General features: G+C 39.5%; 1 protein-coding gene across 1 annotated transcript in view; it reads left to right on the top strand.

The window, feature by feature from the left end:
* Positions 1-466: 466 nt before the first annotated feature.
* LOC308397186 (potassium channel subfamily K member 2-like) overlaps positions 467-22907 on the top strand; it is a 34311-nt gene continuing 11870 nt past the window's right edge. The window contains exons 1-3 of the mRNA XM_080882993.1: positions 467-692; positions 4104-4417; positions 12126-12243. Coding sequence (XP_080739119.1) covers position 692; positions 4104-4417; positions 12126-12243 — 433 coding nt within the window. The 5' untranslated portion in view covers positions 467-691. The remainder of the gene's footprint in view (positions 693-4103; positions 4418-12125; positions 12244-22907) is intronic.

The raw sequence follows: 22907 nt of genomic DNA, 5'->3' as shown, positions 1-22907 counted from the left end.
TTTTGGTAAAATTCATGCTTTTTAAGGTGAGTATTCTGTAGTATTCTATATGCTCTTCAGCTCACCATCTACCAAGACGTGGATGTCAGACAGGTCTGCTTTCTGGTTCTGAAGCTGAATTGTACATTTGGATGATGCTGGAAGGAAGAAAGTGGTGATCCTTTATAATATATGAACATATAGAGGGTTTTTTTAATGGAGTGGAGGTTTTAAGGAATCCACATCTCCCTTAGGAGGAAGTTTCTCTCTCTCTCTCTCCATCTCTCTCTCTCTCTCAAAAAGAGAGCACACGGTCACTGTGAGCGCAGCCGGAATGCGCCACAGCGCATCCAGCAGTGTCACACTGATGAAGCGCGTCTACTGACCCTGACAGCCCAAACCTTCCCTCCGTAAAAGCACGAAATGCCTGCAAACACCTGGCTGGATTTCGCGGAGGCGGTCTGTTCTCCGTGTTCCTTTTACGCTCTGTCTCAGCGTTGCTTTTGCTAGGAACGCGACGTCCTGGATGCGTTATCTCCAGTGACGCTGATGTGAAGCGCAGTTCGCTGAAGCCATGTGAAGAGCGGACATGTCTCTTGTCGGGAGCACCGGAGGCAAAACGCGAGTCCAGTAGAGGAACAGTGCTCGCACTTTATTGGAGAGCAAAAAAGATCCATCCATGAGGAGACGAAGAGAGAAGAGATGGTAGAGAAGTAAGTACGCAGACAAGTTGGAAATATAAGCCTAGCAAATGACGATTAGCTGCTTTTATTCTTCGTGACTTATAACCTGTTATCAAGTTTGCACTTTAGAGAAGATGTTAAGGGGGGAAGCAACCGTTCAGTAGGTAATCGGTTCACTGATAATTGATTGAAGGTTAATACCAGGGATATTTGAACTATTCGTATTATTGTTTTGAACTTGATGACACTTTTACTTAATTATAGACAAGAAAGCGACATTTTTAATTAGGTAGACCCATTAAAAATGGACTAATATAATAAAAGTGCTTACCGCAGTTGCGTGTATGTGCAAATAACCATAAAACCTAAAACAGTCCTTTTGGTTTTCACTGGATTGTTTTTGAGCGAGTGATCCTCTCCATGAGTTGTTTACTATAAAATTATGTCCAGGACCTCTCGGGGTGGTTATGTAATTGCATCTACTGTAGCAAGCTGTTTAGGAAACGGGTTTGTGACAAAGAGTTATAAATTTGTAATGAGCGTCCATTCAGTTGCTTTGCACATTTATACTATGGGACAGCAGCCAAAATAAATAAATACATGCATGCATGCATACATACACGTATTTAAAAAATATATAAAGATATAGTATTTTAACTCATGGAGTGCAAAGGGTTGCATTCTTCTTTCTTCATTCTTCTTCACATGTTTTGCATGCACAGATTGATTGATTAACAGATCGATTGAAGTGATATTTGGGAGTTTTATATCAGTCTCACATGTATATTTATTGGACATAATTCGGAAGAGGATCGAGAGATAATGATGCCGGTTGTAAAATTAGGGCTGATGCATTGTGTTTTTTTTTTTCCTTCAGTGTGAACACAATGTGAATGAAAAGTGTCCAACCTCATGCTGATCGCTGGGGTTGAGGTGGCGCTGTTTCTTAAGAAAAACATTATAAATGTAATTAGACAAACCAAGTAAAAAAAACATTATTACTTATAACAGCATTAAAAAAAAACTGCCATTCCTACTGGACTTCCATTTTTAAGATTTAATGATCAGCTTTTCTGCCAGGTTACTGACATTTTAAGAAGGTGATGGCATTAAAATACTGCAACAGAAAGTTTCACTATAATATCTAATATTAACGTTTCTGAAATATCTTTTTTCTTTTTTAGCAGCCAAAAAACAAAAAATTGTTAGCTATATGCCACAAAATTCAGAAATTGTCTGCACAGAGGTCATCTTAGGTGATTCCAGTGATTCAATATAAAATACAAAAAAAAAAAAAAAATGCTGTATATACAGTTTTTGTTCTGTTTTACATATATATAGTCAGTCCTCATGTATTTACACTGTGCATATAGTAACTTATTATCCATCCCTTATCTATTCCACTATGTATTACATCTTTGCACCATTGCATCTTAAACATGCTTTAATTGTTTTTGTCTGTCTCATTGTGTCTGTGTCATGCTGATGTCATGTAGTCAGTATTGTCTGTTACATGCAATGAAAGCAAAGAAAAAAACGGAGCCTAATTCCTTGTATGTGTACAAAGCAGATTCTGATTCTTATTATTCACCAGATATAGATATTTGACGTTAATCAATCAGTCAATTTAAGATTGTTTTTCAGAACTGTGCAGCTTCCCTGGTAAAGTCTAATCTTTCTCTTTCTTCAGTGTAACCAGTAATTTGAACCTTGTTGTAAAGTTGTTCTATTTCCAATCATGATGTCTCTTCATTGTAAACTTTAAAAGTGATCAGCTATCTCCTCGAGTGTGCTTGACTTGGTTACTTCTGCAGTTCACACCTTTTTGGCTCAGTCAGCCAGTGCATTCATTCTTTTTAAGAATTAACCAAATTGTTGATTCAACTGCTCCTTTGTTTTTTCAGTCTAATGATGTCCTCACTTGCACTGACATCTATTTGGGCATCATATTCAGAATTGAAACGAAGGCTACCAGAGCTTTTATTGGCCTAATTTGTCATGAAACAACAAATTAACAGCCCTCACCTGCTCATGAAACCGTCTGTCAGTCAATTGTCCAATTAATTTTGAGTATCTAGAAATGGAGATCGTGTATAATAACGTCTGATTCCAAAACAAAAAATGTGTAAAAGCCTTGAAACAAGGCTGAGCCCAGACTTTGTTTTATTTTAAATCCTTTGTTTATGTGAAGAGGAAAAAATTTAACTGTCAAAAACTTAAGGACCCAACTGTATACATTGAGAGATAAAACATTACAATTCAACCCTGCTCTTTTCTTTAACACATTAGTCCAGATTTTCTTAAATATACATGTGAAAGAACCTTTTTCCACATCTGCTCCATGCTTGCCGGTCTTCTGGACCCGACAGGATCCTGGTAGTTGGTCAGAAACTTTCCATTTCCTTAAGGAAATGAACTCCTCCCTGTGCTTGAGGAATTTAGAGTAATGTAGGGGGAAGGATAATAAAATCCTGGGATGGTTATAAACCACTTCGTGACTGGAAGAGAAGGTGTTGAAATGCCTCTTCGACCCATTACACAATTATAAAGTGTTCTTGAGACTATCTCGCTTGCCCTGACACAAGTTTCTCAGAGAGGTCACAAAGAAATGGTAACTGCCGCTCAGTGTTGTGTAGTATATATCAATTTTGAGTTCAAGACAAGTTAAAAGTTTTATGCCTTTTAGGATATATATTTGATCCACAATAGGCAGTTTAAACAGAGTATGGGTTGTGGTTGAGTTTGAAGTTGAAAGCAGCTCTTTGAAGTAAATTTATGAGTCAGAAATGCCTGTAAACCATTTAAACAACAATGTTTTGAAGTGTCAGGTATTTAAAAATATGAAACTGAAAATCATTTGTACTCGTTTACATTTTAAAGACAGATAATTAACAAAAGCAGTTATAAATAACAGTCTGCAATAGTGTTCCGGGACAGCCAGTCCTGGAACATTTTATGAGTTTAAAGGGTGGTAAGATTTCTAATTATCTCACAAACTTTTTCCTTTATGTGATGAAGAAGCAAACAGTAATTTAAACAGTTAGTTAAATGACAGAATCAATAACTGGCAATTATTTTGTTGACTAAACCATCTTTTTAGGCAGAAATATCACAGCTCCTTTGGTCCAAGCTTCTTCAGTGAGAGCTCCTTTTTTGTTTGACACATTTGTTAAAGGTTTATTATTACATTTAGCCCTGTTTAGTTGGAATGAATAAAACATATTATGATACTGCACTGTCTGGATGGTGACCATGGGAAATAGTTACTCGCAACCCTATTATATTATATTATGCAAATCTCATATGGCGCATATTGTTTCCTGTTTATGTCTGTGATAAAAAATAGCACAACCAAGTCTAATCATAGGAAAGGTGAATGATGTGATAAATGAGGAAACATGTAAAGACACTGATCCACGTAAATCATTTGTGTCCTTGCAGTGGCTGCACCTGACCTTCTTGACCCAAAGGCTGCCGCCCACAACTCCAAGCCTCGCCTGTCGTTTTCAACCAAACCAGTGGTGCTGAACACCCCAGAGGACGAGTGCGACACTCGGACTACGGTCATGAGGTGGAAGACCGTATCAGCTATCTTTTTCCTGGTGGTGTTGTACCTTATCATTGGGGCAACAGTGTTCAGAGCGCTTGAACAGCCTCACGAGAGCTCCCAGAAACTGGCCATTCTTACTCAAAAGCTGGACTTCTTGGTTGCGCATGCATGTGTAAACTCCTCGGAGTTGGAAGAGCTGGTCCGGGTAGGTGGAAGCTTTAGTGCCATAATAATAATCCTAATTTATTCTGTTGTGCAGGTCTTAATGTGTAGCAAAACACAAAATTTGTCTGCAGATTTTTAAAACTCAGGGAGAACACTGAGCACTGTGCAGTTTGTACCTGGCAGCTTAATGTTGTTTAAGCACCCCTGAAACCCTACCCTGCCTCTAACATTATGCCTTGCAGAAAAGTATAATAACTGTAAATAGTTTTTACCCCACAGCTGTAAAAGTCTGATGGAGTATTGTCGTCACCCTGCCGGGGAACGACCAGGGGGTGTCAACACCCAAGTTTGCAAATGTGATAACTCAAGAACAAGGCGACGTAGGATTTTGACATTCATACCATAGTTACAGCTAAGAATCTCAGAAGAGTTTGAATCTCTTGTTATATCCATCACCATCTTTGTTCCAATGCAGGACTCTCTGACTGCCATGTGTCTCTGTCATAATGTCTTTGTTTTAAAGCTAAATAATACCATTCTTTAAAGATAAGCAAATTTGGGGTTCTTTTGTACCTTTTCTTATCCATGAAATGCATTTTTCAACAGTGATTTGTGAGGGTTTTAGAAGCCTTAGACAATTGATACAGGGTTACAAATCATGAAATGCATCTGTTTTGCTAAATGGAACTTTAAAACAAAGTTTCATTCTAGGGAATTCCATATCACAGCATATCTTTACTTACTTTTTATCTGCAGTTTCATTTGAAGCAACAGAATCGAACCATGCAGGGAACTTTTTATTTTCTTGAGCTCACCATATGCCAAGCACCGGAAAATTACTACTTGAGGCTGAGACTAGCGCGGGAGTACCTTAAGAGAGGCACGTTTAAATGTTTTTTGAGCTGTAAACTAAATGACATGGAACCCATCATTGCTGGAGGCTGATGCTAATTTTGACATTTCTATTAAAGCTATTACAAATTAGCATGGGATGAACAAAAGGGCTCAACAGCCCATCTACTGTTTAATCACCCCAAATCTTGAATGCTAGTGCTGATGTAAATCTAACCATTTTGAACTGCTCTGCAAAATAAAATATACAGAAAACGAATATAAACTATGAATTGCAGCAAAATAAAGCACAATACTGCCAAATTACCCATCTGGGTCCTCAGGTTTGTGTTATGTTTGCCCTTTGGGTATTCAATGTTTGCTGAAAAGAAAGTCAAAGATGTAACTACAAATCAAGCCATGAAGTCTCAAGTTGAACTAGTAAATCTCACTAAATGAATCCAATCCGTCAACTTGTAACTGCACATCAGTCACTAAAAATAAAAATGCACTAAAAAAAGATATATTGACGGTGCAGCCGTTTAACTCGTGAAGTCACGACTGTTTCTCTATGGATTAGTTTATCTAGCAGGCAAACTTGTCAGGGTTGATTAAAAGCATTTCCTCTTGGGGAATCTTGTTGGAGCATTGCACTTGTGGATGATGATTACTTTTCTAATGTGCCAAAGCTGAAAGGTCTTAAATCTCAAGGGAAAAATGATTTTCTACCTTTTCTAAATTTGGCCGCTAGCTGCAATTTCTCATTAAGAGTCTGCCACTTGGAGCCAAGAAAAACACCTTCAACTATCAAAATGTGCAAGACCAACGTTATGTAGTAACATGAAAAATTAAAAAGGTAATATATTAAAAACCAATATATGTATTTTTTTTCACATAGTATGGTAGGATGCCCTAAAACATTGCAACAATGACCAAATGCAAACAAGTAATGAGCCAGCAAAGTAATGAAGGTCTACAGAGAACATAAAGCAAGTTTATTATACAATTTCCAATCTATGATTTCTTTTCATAGTATTCATTTTATTTATTTTTTGTCTGTTTGCTTTAACCAAATCATCGTGTCACAAGTCAAATTAAGCTACTGGCATAAACATACAGTTTAATGGCAAGGATGATTTCATTGTGAGTGGAGCAAACATTTTTAAAATAATAAAAAATTCTAAGCAAACACTTCAAGTGAAAAGCCCATCGTATACTATAGCCTGCAAACCAAAAGCTGTTTTAACGATTGTTTTTAGTTACTAAATTATAGAACAGCAGCGCTTGAATCATTGGTGCACGCTCTGATATGGATTTCACCTCGTACTGAAAAAACCCCTCTTGATTTAACAAGCAGGTCTTCTCATTCATAACATGAGAACAGGAGAAAACTTTCACAATATAACAAGATTACTTTTCATATCACTCTGGGTTTTATTGTTTAATACTTTAAAGGGCTTCAAAGTGTACTTAATGCGTATTTACCTTTTGTGGCATTAAAGTAATAAAAGTATTGGCATACGCTGTTTATAGTACATGTGTGCTCTAACATAATTAAAACCAATTTCACGCTGAAAGGATTTATTACTGCCTGTATTGAAAAATGTGTCGTGGCCACAGTTGTAACAGATGGCGGTTATTTATCTTTAAATTGCCGAGTTAATGTTTAATGGTGATGGTGGTGCTTTCAGAGCCGAGATCATCCGTCTTTCACATTGTTAGAGTGAAACCTGAGGCTCTGGACAATGGAAATCATCCTTCCAGCTCTCTCTTTCGGTCCCACTACCTGTTACATGACGTCCAACAATAGGGCTACGACTATACAGTGAAGCTTATTTACGGTTAAGACATACTTAAAAGCACATCATCAGGAAAACAAATGGAAAGCCAGCAGTAGCAACAGTTGATTCTGCATCATCGTCATCTAAAAGTAGGAACCCACGTAACAACTTACATGACAAAAAGCAACTTTTTTTGACAATATGCACTGAGATTGGATCAGTCTGTAACAAAGTAGGAGTTTTTTTGACAGACCATCAGCTGTAAAACTGATAAACAGGATGAGGATGTTTTTTGCTATACAAGTATGTCTCTTGTCCTGCGTGTCCCTTTTTCTGCAGACTGTCCTCTGTCTTTAGATGCATCTGAGCTCTATGGGTTTCCTGGACTTCTGGAGCAAATTGGAACTAATTACTTGCTCAAGAACTTAACCTAAAAATCCAGGGCGAGTTGTCTCTGGAAGCATTTAGAATCACTTTAATGTTTGGTATTTTGAGGCTAATTGTAAGGCAGATAGCAGTGTTGATATAAATCTTTTATTGTGTTTTCACGAGACTAGAGTCCAGCCAAACTCTAGTCTCGGGCAGAGGTGGGCAGAGTAGCTGCAGTGAGTACACCAGCCTTTCAAGCAACTATTACTCTTCTGATCATTTATTGATAGGCAGCTTCAACTGAGGTCCCCCCTCCCCCTCCCTCACACACACACACACTTTTACTTAATGATGTATACAAACACACACACATGCACACACCTTTGCAGGTTCCTGCTGATAAAACACTACTCAGCAGAGGATTGAGGAGAGATGTGCTCTCAAAGGGAGTAATTAAAAAAAGTGAGTGATGTTAAAAGCTCCAACTCTTTCTCTCCGGTCTATTTGCCTCAGCTTTGAGACGTCCACTGCGGTCTTCACGTCATCCTTTCTTATCTTTTATTAGTTTGCATATAGCTGAGTGCCAAAGCGGTGAATTAGTAAGCTCACTTGGCTGGGACACAAAAGGGGGCTGACTGAGCCAGGGCTTTCTGATCTAATGATTTGCTAAATTGTGTTTTTAAAGCCACTGTGAATGTAGTGGAATTAACTTTGACCTCCTCCTCCTCCTTCGGTTTATTTGGGAATTATGAGGTTTAGACAAAAACATGATTAAAAGCTAATCTTGGTACATGTATTAAGTCTCATAATACAGCTGTCCTCCAGTGGGCTCTACCAACTCTATTATAGCAGCTAATGAGTGGAGAAAACTGTAAATCAATTAATTCTATGCTTTTGTGCTTTTCCTAATTGTCGTCATTTGAGCTCGTTCTAGTGACTGATGAGCAACATACGGTGTCTTGTACACTTACTATATTATAGCAACGTAACTCCAAACCTGAGGTCTATTCATATTAAATCCAGCTGATGGAAATAATTAAAAAATTCTAACTCTTTTTGGTTCTCTTTTTGGTTCTTTTTAATTCTTATTCTTATTTTTATATTTTTATGACAGTATGTTTGCACTGAAGCACCGCAGCAATTTCCTAATGTTGTAAACCTGCTCAACATTTGGCAATAAAACTCTTTCTGATTCTGATTCTGATTCAATTCTTACATTTATTAAAAGAAAAGCCACTCAAGAATTAGATCCTTTTTAGATCTTTTTTCTTGGCCTCAAACTGAACAGAATGCATAATCACAGGGGAGTAAAATCTTTAGTCCAGCGAAGTATTCCTCTGCAAGTTAATGGCATCAGATCTGTAGTAGAGTATCTGCTCCCCTGTCGTTTCAAAGTGTTTCTCTTTCATTTTGTCTCAGTAATAATTCTAGCGAGTCTCTTTAGTTGCCACTTGGGCCAAAAATGCTTTTTTCTTACTGCAGTAAATTAAACTGTTCCCCTGTTGACCTGAGTCTCTCTCTCTTTTTTTTTTTAAACCTGGTGGGATCAAGTTAATCCAGCATTCAGAGGAAATGACAGTTCACTAGCCTTGATCTTTTATCTTTCTTGTTTTATCTTGATGCTGTAATCCTTGATACCAAACAGCCAATACGATCCTTCCTCTCCATCTCCTAGTAGCAGAGAGAGGCCGGGGTTTGTTTGATTAATTATATTAGCTGAGTCTGCCGTACTCATCGATGTCTTATTTGGCTCAGGTTTACTCAAGCTGGAATCTCTGTCCATGGATCTGAAACATCAGTAATCCAAATGAATGCGTCATGATGAATCTGTGACAGTTTCCATGGTGCTGTATGCGGTAGACTGATTTTTTAATTGTGCCCTTTTTCTCTCTTATTACACCTTAGATCTAAAATCAGAGTTCTCAGAGTGTGTCCTTGGGTAACTTTTTGTGCAGTCCATGAGGAGGAAAAAATTAGTAGACTAAACAAGGAAATTTTCATAATATTCATAACAAGGAATTCAAACATTTTATTCACATACACATTTTTCTCTAGCGACCAGTGGTTACCTGGGCAACTCTCAGCTTTACAGCTTTACCTACATACTGTAATATCTGTGCAGGTTATACACTAGTGATTAGAGATCGATATAGGTTAAGTAGGTCAGTTGAACTAGTCAACTCCCCCAAAAAAGAAAAGAAAAACAGTTAGAAACAGGTAGCAGGAAGAGCAGGAAGATCACAGACACAGACTGTTGTGTGCTATTGTACAGTACTGTTGTAGTATTGTTATTATATTCCATTAACACACTTTAACCTCCTAAGATCCAGAAGACAAAATGTTCTTTTTCAAAATTGTAATTTTTTTACGTTTTATGTTCTGCTTCTGTCCCTTGAAGTGGACATCAGGTCTTGTTTGATCACAGAGTGATATGATGGCTGAGTTGAGCAGAAACATTTATGGATATATAAAGACAGATAGAACTATAGAGGTGGAGTCAGGAGCTGTCAGCTGTCATTTTGGAAGGGGCAAAATGATGACCCCCAAAGTTGATCACGGATAAGACGTATTGCATAAGCAGGGGCTCTGAAGTTTTGGGATGTGGTTTGGAATTATTAGGCTTGTTGCATTCTATTTGGAAGTAAATTTTTAAGTTCAAGTTTTAATGCTTCCTTTGGAAATGACCATTTCCACCTTGTTTGTGTGCTGATTTTTTTCTAAAACCTTATTGTCTGTTTTCTGTTTGATGGAACCAGAGGACCACCCATTTGGTGGTTTTGGGCCGTGTCGTCCTGTTTTCATGTTTCATGCTAAAAACTATTTCAGCATGGTATTTATGCTATTTTCACTTTTGTAAGTGCTGACATTTTTTTCTTCTCAAACCCGGTTGCCTGTTTTCTGTTTGATGTTATCAGAGGACCACCTGTTTGGTGGTTGTGTGCAGTGGCGTCCTATTTTCATGCTTCATCGTGAAAAAATATTTCAGTCCAATTTTAGGATGGTTGAAATTAACCTGATAAAGACAGGAGACGTACAGTTTAATGCACTTAGCATGTATTTTATTAATTACATAAATCAGCAGGATAAAAGGAGAAATCAAACTCTTAGCTGGTGTGTGTCTGTGAATTACACACGTTTATACAAATAGATTTATTTGTTAGGTTTAGGAAAAGATCATTTTATGGCTAAAAATAGATATTTAACATGCTGACAAAGAAGATGAACAAATTTTAACAAGCTGTTTTCATAAACTGTTATAAAACTGGATGTGACATCACACACTGGTCTTAAACTCATTGTCACTGTGGAAATTTGGAGTCCGATATTCCCTTCAGTTTGCAAGCTGCATACGTAGCTAACTGCTGAATCCTAATTAGTGCTTAGTAACAGACTTATAAAATACTGGAATTTCACTCACTAAAACTAAAGAAGAAACTCGTGCTGCGCAGCAAACTATATCATTTGTCAGGTCATTGCAATTAAATGCTCCCAAAGGCAGAGACACTACAAATGGTTGGATCTAGCAGCATGGAGGTAAGGGCCTAGCAGACGTGACTACAGCTTCCTGTTGGGCACATGTCAAAGTAGCAGCACCTATAATTCAGCTGTTAAGAAAATGTATCTCGTCTAGAGTTGTTGTGAAGTGGCGAAACTATCAATAGAGGGCAAAACCATTTTTGTACCAGTCTGTAAACATTTTACTGCAGTAAAGTAATTTTGTTATAAAAGTAACATATGCAGATTGATTCGCTTATGAAGTTGCCACTGAAAGAAATAACATTTTTGGCACTTTTGGCACTTCATTTTTTTTTTTTAAATACCACTTAAAAGTATTCTTGATGCCAAGCTATGAATAGCCATCAGGAGACCAGTCACTTATTAGGCCGTATTATGGTGTCTTAGGCGGACATCTATCACGGTAGCTGAATTCTGCAATCTCCCTGAATTCAATTTTTCCCTCCTTCTGGAACACATCAGACATTTTAATGCATTAGCTTTCCAAGGCATAATCTATCATAAAGAAAGGCGATAATGCCACAGCTGTCTGCGTCTGGCTATATTTATCCAGTATGCAGTTTGCCAGCAGGGTGAACTCACTGTAATCAAATGCCCAGTGTTAAGTATAGACTGAGCAGACTCTATGCAAATAGGTGAGAAAAGAAGCAAGTCTACATGTTGCATGAGAATTTCAATAAGGAGAGATCATTTAGAAGAACTGAACATGATTTGTTGAGAGAGTAAAATTAAATAATGTATTTGCCGATTAAACTCTGATGACCCTTCATGGCAGAGCAGAATCCCAGCATTGATTTAGGACAGGATCCCTAGATGGTGGTGAAGATGTAGATTGAGGCTTGGTGGATAGAGCTCTGTTGGGTGTGGTGGGGATGGGGAGGAGATGAGCTGCACGAATGAGACTCTGAAAGAGAGAATGACAGAGTACTCAGATTTAACAACACAGAATGGAGGCAGATTGGCTCAAAGGAGGCAGGCAAGAAGATGATAGGACTGTAATGTCAGTCAGTACTGACTCAGACAGCGTGGGAAACTGGTAGTGATGTAAAGAACAGACTAGTAGCCGAACGTCCAGGAAAGAAGGCAGACGATTACATTATTATTCAACTTACACATAAACTTCATTTTGATGTATAGAAAAAAATGTAAAAGCGATTTTTCAAAACATTGGCATGGAAAATAGCGGCACATATTTACTGTATTATTTATTTCATGCTAAGGCTGTTTTTTTTTTTCTTCTTTCTTCTGCAGCAAGTGGTTATAGCAATTCGAGAAGGTGTGAACCCTTCGGGAAATTCATCCAATCAGACGAGCCTCTGGGACATGAGTTCCTCCTTTTTCTTCGCTGGGACTGTTATCACCACCATCGGTAAGCAGAGAAATTTCTCGTTCGGTTGTGAAATAAAATGGAAATGCAAATAAATTGTAAGAACAATGTGGAAGCATTTTGGATACAAGTGGATACACTTCAGTCCCACTACCAAAAAGTGTGAGCCAGTGCCTGAACAGGCCTTAAATAGTTGTTTTAGTTGAATACTTGACCTGATCCAGTTTGGTCTATAGCAGCCTCTCACTTGAGATTATCCCAGTAAATAATTTTGTACCTCATTTGCAAATTGTGCCCTCAATGTTAGCTACTGTGCTCTTTATACATAACAGAACTTAAATGTCCAGCTTAAATATGTAGTAATGTAATTTGGCTTCGTACAAGCAAAAAAACAGCCTGAAACTCAAACACACTTCCCTTTTTTCCATCATTTACACCATTTGCTCTCTCTCTGTCACCTCCAGCTGTAAGAGCTTGCTAATCAGAAAAAAGGAATGGCACGCACACAAACACCCACACAACCGGTTTGACAGCTCATCTGGCTCTTCCAATTGGACCATGACAGTTCGCCGTGTCTGTTCAGTGGGCTGTTGGGCTCCATTTCACATCTGTTGCACCTTTTCGGAGCACACCCTCCTTTAAAAACACCCTAAGTGTGATCTTGATAAATATTTTAGCGTCAGACTTTGTTTGCTAACACTAAGACTTCTCCTGCAACCTCTTTCCAGATTTCTAGATTTTGGTGCACTGCGCCAGGCTTGTGCTTGCAGTTCCGCTCATGAAAAATTCCCCTCCACACACACACACGATGGGTATAACATATCTGTGTGGTGGGCTGTTGAGCTTCATTTCATATTTCCTGGATTCTGTCACAGCTCATCCTTGTGATAAAATGTTGCTAATGCATTGCATTACCATAACTTGATTTTGCCTTCTGGCTTTAAAATATGCTTCCCCTCGAATTTATTGCGAAAAAGCAAAGACTGCACTGTGGGTTTTTCGTCTGCTCACCTGAGACTGAGTATGTTGACTCTCTCTTTTATACTCCTGTGCTCCAGTGATTTACAGATGTCGAGTTTTCTCAGTACAAGCAGGTTTACTAGATTTTCTATGCAATGTGAGTGCAGTAAGTGATGCAGAGAAATGAAAGAGCTCTGCTTTAGTTTAAAAACTAATTAAAAAAGCATGAAGCATCCAAAACTGTCTGAAATTAAGAATTGAAATCTTTTTTGGTAGTAAACTGTGCTTGAAATTAGATTTTGCCACAGAAGTCTTGATCCCGGGTGGTGATTTTGTTTGTAGTATCTCTGATGGTTGTTCGTGCAAACAACATATAATTGCTGCTCTCTCTGTTGGCAATCATTTTAATTTTGCCTTACTGGAACAAAATGTTCTGTGGCCTTTGTGCTGCTATGCAAAGACATCTTGCTTTAGAGAAGCCATTATGTCATTTCTTGTCAGCGCACAGCCTGTAAAGAATCTGTAGCATCCAGTCGAACTGAGAAGGCCAGAACTGATGGTTGTTGAATGACCTTTATTATTCCTTGCCGTGTATCAGACAACGAACCAACGTAAGAGCTAGACAAACAAATAAAACAATTACCATATTATTCATGTAACAGCATCTTAACCGCTCATTACGCTGGTCTAACCGTTTTCTATTAAACTATATAATAAATATTATGCATTTCAGATTGCTCAAATTAAATCATATACATTACAAACCTTGTTCCCCTGTCGACTGTAGCTAGAACCATTCGTTTTCGTACAATTTAACTATATCCCTCTCTCCCTTTTCTCCGTTAGCATTAATTTTTCACCTTCTTCCGTCTTTCTGCACATCAAGCCGTTTACCGTTAAAACATTCACTTCCGGTCCCACAGGAAGTTACCAAAACAAAAGCACAAACGTTACATTACGTGAATGTGGGCCAGCTTTACACATCCGCCGCTACACTCCCACCAAATTATTTGCTGTTACAAACAAATAAAACACAAATAATTTCTAAACAGGTAACTTAACAATGATAATACCTTTGTATATGCAACAACAAATTCTCATCGCATTTTAACTGCTTAGTGCATCTTGTTTTTCACAACTTTCCAGCAGTAGAACCAACTTATGAACTGGGCGTTCCACTGTAGACATCTTATGCAAACGTTCACCCTTTTTACTAAGGTTTCTGTCTGCAAAGGTTACTTTGACCTTTCTCACAAGTCCATCTTCGTCTGTTATGGTGTCCACAACCCTACCAAGTCTCCATTGGGATCGTGGCAGTATTTCTTCCTTGTCCATCACTATGTCACCTACTTGCATATTCCTTTTAACAACATGCCATCTCTGCCGGACCCTGATGTTGTGCAGATATTCTCCCTTCCATCTGCTCCAAAATTGCTCCGTTAGGTATTGCACCTGACGCCATTGCTTCCGGGCGTACAGATCCTCTTTAACAAACTGTCCTGGAGGAGGCAAGGCTGTTGTGGTCTTCATAGTTAGGAGATGATTTGGAGTTATTGGTTTCAAACTGTTTGGATCATTGAGATTGTCTGTCGTCAATGGGCGGCTGTTTACTATTGCAGCTGCTTCATAGAGAAAGGTTCTGAGCGATGAATCGGTGAGTCGTCTCTTTGCGAGAGCGAGTGTGGCGTTGAGGACGTTTCTCACAGTCCGAATTTGTCGTTCCCATACTCCACCTGCGTGGCTAGCATGGGGTGTGTTAAACACGAATTCACATTGTTTCTCAGATAGAAAGATTGTCAGTTTTTCAGTGTCTATTTCATTCAGTGCTGCACACAGTTCATTTTTGGCACCTACAAAGTTAGTACCTCGATCACATTTTATTTGTCTGACAGAGCCTCTCAGAGCTATAAAGCACCTTAGTCCATTAATGAAAGCGTCCGTAGTCAGGTCTTCTAACATTTCTACGTGTACTGCTCGTAAATAGAAACAAGTGAAAAGGAGAGCGTACCTTTTGTTTTCTTTTCTTGCTTGTTTGGTTAGGAACGGGCCGAAAACATCCATACCACAGTATGTGAAAGGCGGAGAATGCTCGACTCTTTTTGTGGGGAGATCTTTCATTTTTTGTCCTTCCACAGCTCTCCTTAGTCTCCGACATGTCACACACTGACGGATGTAGTCTGATACTGTTTGACTTAGCTTGGGAATCCAATAACCGCTGGACCGTATTTCGTTCATTGTGAAGCTCTTTCCTTGATGATTTATTCTTTTGTGACAGTGAGCGATTATGAGTTTTGTAGTATGATGGTCTCTTGGAATGACAGTTGGATGTTTGAATGTGTTAGGAAGCGATGAGTGTTGTAGCCTTCCTCCCACCTTGAGCACATTGTCTTCGTCCAAGAAAGGATCCAACTTGTAAATTTTGTTGCTCTCATGTAGTGCCTTTCCTTTGCTTAATGTCTTTATCTCATCTGAAAATGTTAGTCCTTGTAGGTTTTTGATAATCACCATTTCAGCGTTTTGTCTTTCAGTTACAGTGCTGAGTGACTTTGATTTGTCTCTGAGTAGGAACCGCTTGAGACGTGCTATGGCACTGACAGCATGTGACCAGGATGAGAACCTTGTGAGACGGTCACAGAGACTCCTGTGTTCTGTAGTTTGGCTGTTGAGTGTTTGCACTTTTCTCACCTCTGGATCTCCCACCAAAAGTTCAATAGACTCTTTAGTTGGAAGATTTAACTTCCTTTCCCATAAGAACTGAGGGCCTGTGAGCCAGTTTGATGATAGCAGCTCTGCTACTGATGTGCCCCTTGAAGCTATGTCAGCAGGGTTTTCACCCGTTGGTACATAGAACCATTGCTGTGGTGCGGTATTGTTACGTATTTTTTGCACTCTATTGGCAATGAATGTGTGGAAGCGTCTTGCTTCATTGCTAATGTACCCCAGCGTGACCTTTGAATCTGTCCAAAAGAACTCTTCCACATTGTCATAGGGTAACTCTTCCTTTAGCATGCTGCTTACTGTGATTGATACTGCAGCTGCAGTCAACTCCAGCCTCGGAATTGTGGTAACCTTTGTTGGAGAGACTCGAGCTTTGCCCATTACAAAATTACAGTGTACCTCTTTGTTTTTGTTTATCAGTCTTAGGTAAGTGCATTGTCCATATCCTGTCGTACTTGCATCAGAAAAGTGGTGCAATTCTCTTTTTACCACATCTCCAAACGATGCAGGAACATAACATCTGTTTATCTGCAACCTTTTCAGGTTGTGTAGATCTTCTTTCCAGCACTGCCATTGCGGGTTGAGATGTTCAGGAAGTGGATCGTCCCAGTCTGTACCTTGGCGGCACATTTCCTGCAGGATTCTTTTGCCGTTAAGAACGTACGGAGCAATGAAACCCAACGGGTCGAATATTGCTGCGACTGTGGACAAGATGCTGCGTCTGGTTGGGGGTTGATCCTTTACAGCTTTGTTGAATGTAAAACAATCCTTTTCTATGTTCCAATACATCCCGAGTGCTCTTTCTGTTTGTGATTCGCTGAATGTCAAGTCCCTTGTTTTTGTGTCTGTTGCATGTTCTGAAGCAGGAATGTCTTTGAGTGCAACACTATTGTTAGACACAAACTTATGTAACCTTAGCCCACCTTTCGCACATAGCTCACGTGCTTCTCTTGTGAGTTGTGCAGCGTCTTTCACGGTCTCAACGCTTGTTACCCCATCATCGACATAGAAGTCTCTGGTTATAAACTGTGCCGCTACGGGGTACTTGGAGCTGTTCTCTTTGGCTAAACGTTTAAATCCGTAATTTGCACAACCAGGTGATGAAACAGCACCAAAGAGATGTACGGTCATTCGATAAGCTTGAGGTGGTTTGCTCATGTCTCCTCCTTTCCACCATAGAAAGCGTAGGTAGTCGCGATCGTTCGTGTCGACTTTGAATTGGTGGAACATTTTTTCAATGTCGCACATTAGCGCTACCTGATGTTGTCGGAAGCGGACGAGCACGCCGATCAAGTTGTTTATCATGTCGGGGCCATTTAGTAAATGGTCGTTGAGACAGGTACCCTTGTGTCTGGCTGAACAGTCGAACACCACACGTAACCGTTCTGGTTTCTTTGGGTGATAGATGCCGTGGTGCGGTATGTACCATGTCTCGCCTTCAGGTCCATTATCATCGGTCTCTTCGGCGTCGCCCCTTTGTATGATGTCATTCATATATGTGACATAGTCTCTTCTGTATTTTTCATCGCGCGTTAGTTTACGTTTGAGCTGATTGAGTCTGCTCTCGGCGAGTTGTCTGTTATCTGGCATTTGTGGCCTTTCCTTAAATGGCAATGGCATTTCGTAATGTCCCCTTTCTGTTTGTGTTATGCCTTGTTCAAGTTTCTCGAGAAACCTAAGGTCGTCTTGAGACACCCTCTTTTCGTTTATTTCGTCTTCTTTAAAGTCCCTTTCTAGTGCACGTATTGCATCTGCGGGAGTACATGGAGGCATTTCTTTAACAATTATTCTGTGACAGACTCCTTGTTGTCTCTGATGCATTGCATGGCGCTGAGTTGCCAACGATGCTCCATCCTAAATCAGTTTGGATGGCATATGGCTCATTGTCTTTACCTAAGAGTACTTGTCTGGGCGCCAGAGCTTGGGGACAAGTATAACCAATCAGGAGACTCACCTCACAACTGAGGAGCGGTGGGATCTCATCTACAATGGACGACAAATGGCTCCACAGTTTTGCCGTGTCACATGTTGGTATGTGTTCTCTATTTGCAGGTATGTAGTCCTTTGTGTAAGCAGTCGGGAGCCTTAGCACTGTTGCTGAATTGTAACCTCTCACTAGAAGATCACACACCTTTCCGCTGCTTACTACTGCATTTTTACCCATCATCGTGGTTAGTCTGAGTTTCACAGGGCACACATTTGCTTGCAGTTTCTGTGTTACATCCTGATCTATAAAAACAGTGTCGCTCTGCGTGTCTAGTAGCGCATAGACTAGTTTTTCCCTTTGTGGATTAGCAGCCGTTGAGACCCATACTGGGACTATCATGGAGGTGCTGACTGTGTGTTCTGCTCTAGCGACATTTAACGCTATGGCTGTTGCACTTTCAGGTGAGTTCCCTTGTGTTGCGTTGTCTATACTCACTTGAGCTTGCTTTTCTCTTTGCAGACTAATGCTGTAGTTCTCATCGTGAAGACAGGTCGGGTGTCTCTTAGAGCAGGTTTCACAAGTGAGGCGCCGTTTGCAGTCCTTAGCACTATGACCTTGCTTTAAACAACCATAACAATGTTTATTGTCCTTTACATGTTTCTTTTTCATTTCCAGGGTCATTTGCAGAAAGTTTGGGCACTTTATAAGTGGATGCAACTCTTGGCACAGTGTGCATGAAGAACTGTTGTATATTTTAGTCTTTGCATCTCTTTCAGTTGTGTTAATGTTAAATACACTTGCCTTGTTTCTTTTGACTTCTTTTGTGTTTCTTTTGTCATCATTTGTTTCCGGGGAGCGAAGTGCATGTATGGAAGTGACTGGGTTACATGCTACTTCTGCTTCAAGCGAGAGAAAGGAGGCAAATTCACTAAAGCTGGGGAATTCACCACCGCCCATGAGTATCTTTGTTACATGCCTGTTCCATCTTGTGTTTATCCAGTCTGGCAATTTATGCAACAGTTTCTGATTTTCTTCACAGTCATTGAGTATTTGCAGTCCTTTCACGTGAGGCATAGCAAGTGTGCATGCATTCACAAAATCAGCAAAGTTCCTTAGCCCATCAGCATCTCTCGACTGTATTTTAGGCCAACTAGATAACTTCTCTCTAAATGCCCTTTGTAGCACGAAAGGCTGGCCATACCTTTGGTTTAACTTTGCCCAAGCATCGTTATACGCTTCTTCATCATTTCTGAAGAAAGTCCCTTCAAGGCACTTGCGAGCTGAGCCAGTTACATACCTTTTCAGATAGTACAGTTTATCTGCTGCTGACATGCCAGTTTGTTCAATAAGTGACATGAAAGTGGATTTCCATTCAATAAATTTTATTGGCTCACCACTAAACATCGTTGGTTCTGGCGTGGGGAGTCTATTTATTCTTATGCTGTCTTGTACCGCCTGTGCAAGCTGGCTGACACTAGGAGGGGTTGTTGGCGCCGGTATGGAGTATGATGGTACAGTGTGTTTGGGTGTGTGCTCTGGGTTCACCTTTTCCATCTTAACTGAATATGCATCATCAAGTTGCGACAACTCTCTGTTGTAGGCGTCCAACCTGGCGCGAGCGGCTTCCACCTCCCTTTCGGCTTTCAGGCGTTCCAACTCTGATGTTTGAACTGCCATTTGTTTCTTATGCTCCTCTTCTAGAGCCTTTATCTTTTCCTTCTGTCTTTGTTCCTCTTGTACAATCTTGTACTCTGCCTCCTTTGCTGCTAGTTCTGCTGCTGCCTCTGCTTGTTTTGAAGCAAGATGTGAGGCTGAAGACAGTTGGCTACGTTTCGATGCTGCAGTTGAACCATAGATGGATTGGGCATAATCATGTTCTAATAGTCTGCGTAGACGTTTTCTTTCATATTCTCCATCAAAATCTCCATCTACACCGCTTATTCTTTCCAGGATGACTTTCACGATGTCATGAGTAACTGCTTCACATGCATCGGTTTTTCTTCGTATGTCTGATGAAGGTGCAATGTGACTTCTCATTTCAGTGTACAACTTTAGCAGTTCATCTTTTCTTTGCTCTACATCATCTGCAAGATCTGCCATTTCTTTCTCTGAAATGTCCAACTTTAATCTTTCTCTTGTTTCTCGCACTCGTATTTTCCATTGTTCATAAAGAGTTAATAGTCTTTTTTCTTTTTTACTTATCTCTTCTTTCTGATAAGTTAGCATTTTTTCGGTTGGCACCTTGGCTCTTTCTGAACGCCTTGGAATCGCAGAGTTACTTTGAGCTTTGTCTTGTGGCTCATTTAATATTTGTTCTTTGTTTGCAAACTGTTCATTAATGTCTTCTTCTGAATCCTTCATTTTAACTTTATTTTCCTTATGCCTTTCGCCGTTTTGTTCTCTGACCTGCTTCTGCCATCTGCTGGACGTTGTGGGAATTGCCGTTAAACCTTGAGCCCTCGTGGTGTAGCAAAATGGCGGCGGTCAAGCTCTTACTGTAGCATCCAGTCGAACTGAGAAGGCCAGAACTGATGGTTGTTGAATGACCTTTATTATTCCTTGCCGTGTATCAGACAACGAACCAACGTAAGAGCTAGACAAACAAATAAAACAATTACCATATTATTCATGTAACAGCATCTTAACCGCTCATTACGCTGGTCTAACCGTTTTCTATTAAACTATATAATACATATTATGCATTTCAACTTGCTCAAATTAAATCTTATACATTACAAACCTTGTTCCCCTGTCGACTGTAGCTAGAACCATTCGTTTTCGTACAATTTAACTATATCCCTCTCTCCCTTTTCTCCGTTAGCATTAATTTTTCACCTTCTTCCGTCTTTCTGCACATCAAGCCGTTTACCGTTAAAACATTCACTTCCGGTCCCACAGGAAGTTACCAAAACAAAAGCACAAACGTTACATTACGTGAATGTGGGCCAGCTTTACACATCCGCCGCTACAGAATCTATTAAGAGTCCAGACAGGAAAACATTTCTGAAGCCATATCAAACATTACATTTCATACACACATACTCCTTTGTTTATGTGATCTTTAATTGGATGCCCATTATTGAAACATAGCATACCCCCCTTCATCGTTGCCCTTTATCGAGGTAATGAACTGGAATAACTTTGTGGGTTCGGTTGCCTCTCCTGGCTCCTTCCTACCCTCTCCTGGGAGCAAAAGAATAGTAATCATTGATCTCACAGCATTTCTCCCCCATGGGATTTCTTTGTTAAGACTGGTATACTTGGAAATTCACATTTCTACTGTATTTACACCAACAGATCTCAAATGATTCATTATTTATAGACTGTAGAAAATTTTTTATTATTCTCTCATACAACTTTGCTCCTTTTGGACTCTGTTGGAAGTTTGTGTTTACAAGAACATGTTGCGACACGTTGTGCAATGGTTTTCCATAAAAAGGTATATTTTTTATATATTTTTGATACCACCTCAAACCCACTGTACCAACATCTGATTCAAGGAAAGAGAAAGAGCAACCAAACCCGGAGCCTGTGTCTTTTTGAAGTCACTCTGTTAAATGTTGTGCAGCTGGTTTTCTCTCCCGGTGTCACTTAATGAGTTTAGAAGGAAGTCATTAAGCTTTTACTGTCCACTGCAATTGTCATCGCTCCTACGAGAGATTGAACAAGACCTGACGTGTTACTATATGCAATCATCACATAATCCACTCAACTGTGTCGGGAAAGAGGTGATCCAGGGCTCCTCCTTCTAAAATCTTAAGGTTAATGTACTGTTCATGAGGCAATGCTCTGAAACTAACTCAAGAATACCTTTCATGGTTTTTGAAGTCTGATATATTGCAAGTCCTGTAGGACAACAGCATCTCGGTAGAGCAGAAGGCAGATAATGTATTTTAAATGCATGACTTCTTATGTTTTTAGATATTTTTAAGAAAATATGTGATGGTTTAAAATTGGCTGTGTTTGCCCAGGGCTGTCACACTATCAGACTACCACATCACAGTTACAGTCACACAGTAAATCAGTATATTAACAATGCTGATATCTGCATAAAAGTGTGAAGCCAGTCATTATTTCATTATATTTTGCTTCCAAGGACCCAGACTTAAAAAACATTTCAAAGTGGTCTTGAGTGGTCAATTTCAATCCAGTACTTGTATGCGACAACCACAGAATAGTGATTAGCAAAAAGCAATGAGCTGAACACTTGGTATGTCTCAGCATGGTGTAGCCTTAAATTTTTGAGGTAACCGGATAAGTGGAGGACAGAAGAAGAAGTGCTAGGACTAAAAAAATATCTACAGATGGACAGTATCTGAAAATCATGTCCTTTAAAAATCAGGAAAAATAAAAATCCAACAAGGACCTAGCATAGGACCTGTTCGGGGAAACCTCGTGAGAAATGGTCTCAGTGGAAACAGGTTTGCCAAATTACTAGAGCTAGATTGAAAATAAGTGGCAACGAGTAAAACTTTTGTTTCAAATCATTGTCACTATCCACAGAGGTGGTCAGGAGAGAGGCACACCAATGAGTGTGTGTACAGCCATCTTAAACACATGGTGGAGGTGCTGTCATGGTTTGGAGCTCAGTCAGTGGTTTTGGAGCTCTTGGAGATCAAAACTGATGGAATTAAAAACACTGTCAGATTTTGATCCATATGGAAGTCGCCTGATTAGATTCATCTGAGTTTTTCAGCTTTCCTGCCAGTGCAGTAAAAGCATATCTGGTTAGAAAAACATACAATGGACATGATCAGTCATGGATTGGCCTCCCCAAAGCCCCAAACTCAGCATTACTGAAGTAGTGTGGGATCATCTTGCTAGAGAATGAATCAAAAGGCATCCAAAACTAGCTTTGAATGCTTTTTTTTTTAATAAGAACTATTCCTGAAGATTACTTAAAGAAAAAATGCAAAAGCTTACCTGAGAGAGTTCTAGTTGTGTTGAAGGATAAAGGTGGTCATACCAAATATTGACTCTTAAGGTGTTAGAATTGTATAAGCTCTGTTTTTGCCTCATACTCTATACTTATACTGTATTTCCATGTATGTTTGCACGTTTCAATGACAAAACTAAAAAGAAACATTTTTTTATTTATATC

Source organism: Rhamphochromis sp. 'chilingali' (assembly GCF_963969265.1).
Source record: "Rhamphochromis sp. 'chilingali' genome assembly, chromosome: 5".
NCBI lineage: Eukaryota > Metazoa > Chordata > Actinopteri > Cichliformes > Cichlidae > Rhamphochromis > Rhamphochromis sp. 'chilingali'.
This window is presented reverse-complemented; position numbering and strand designations above follow the sequence as displayed.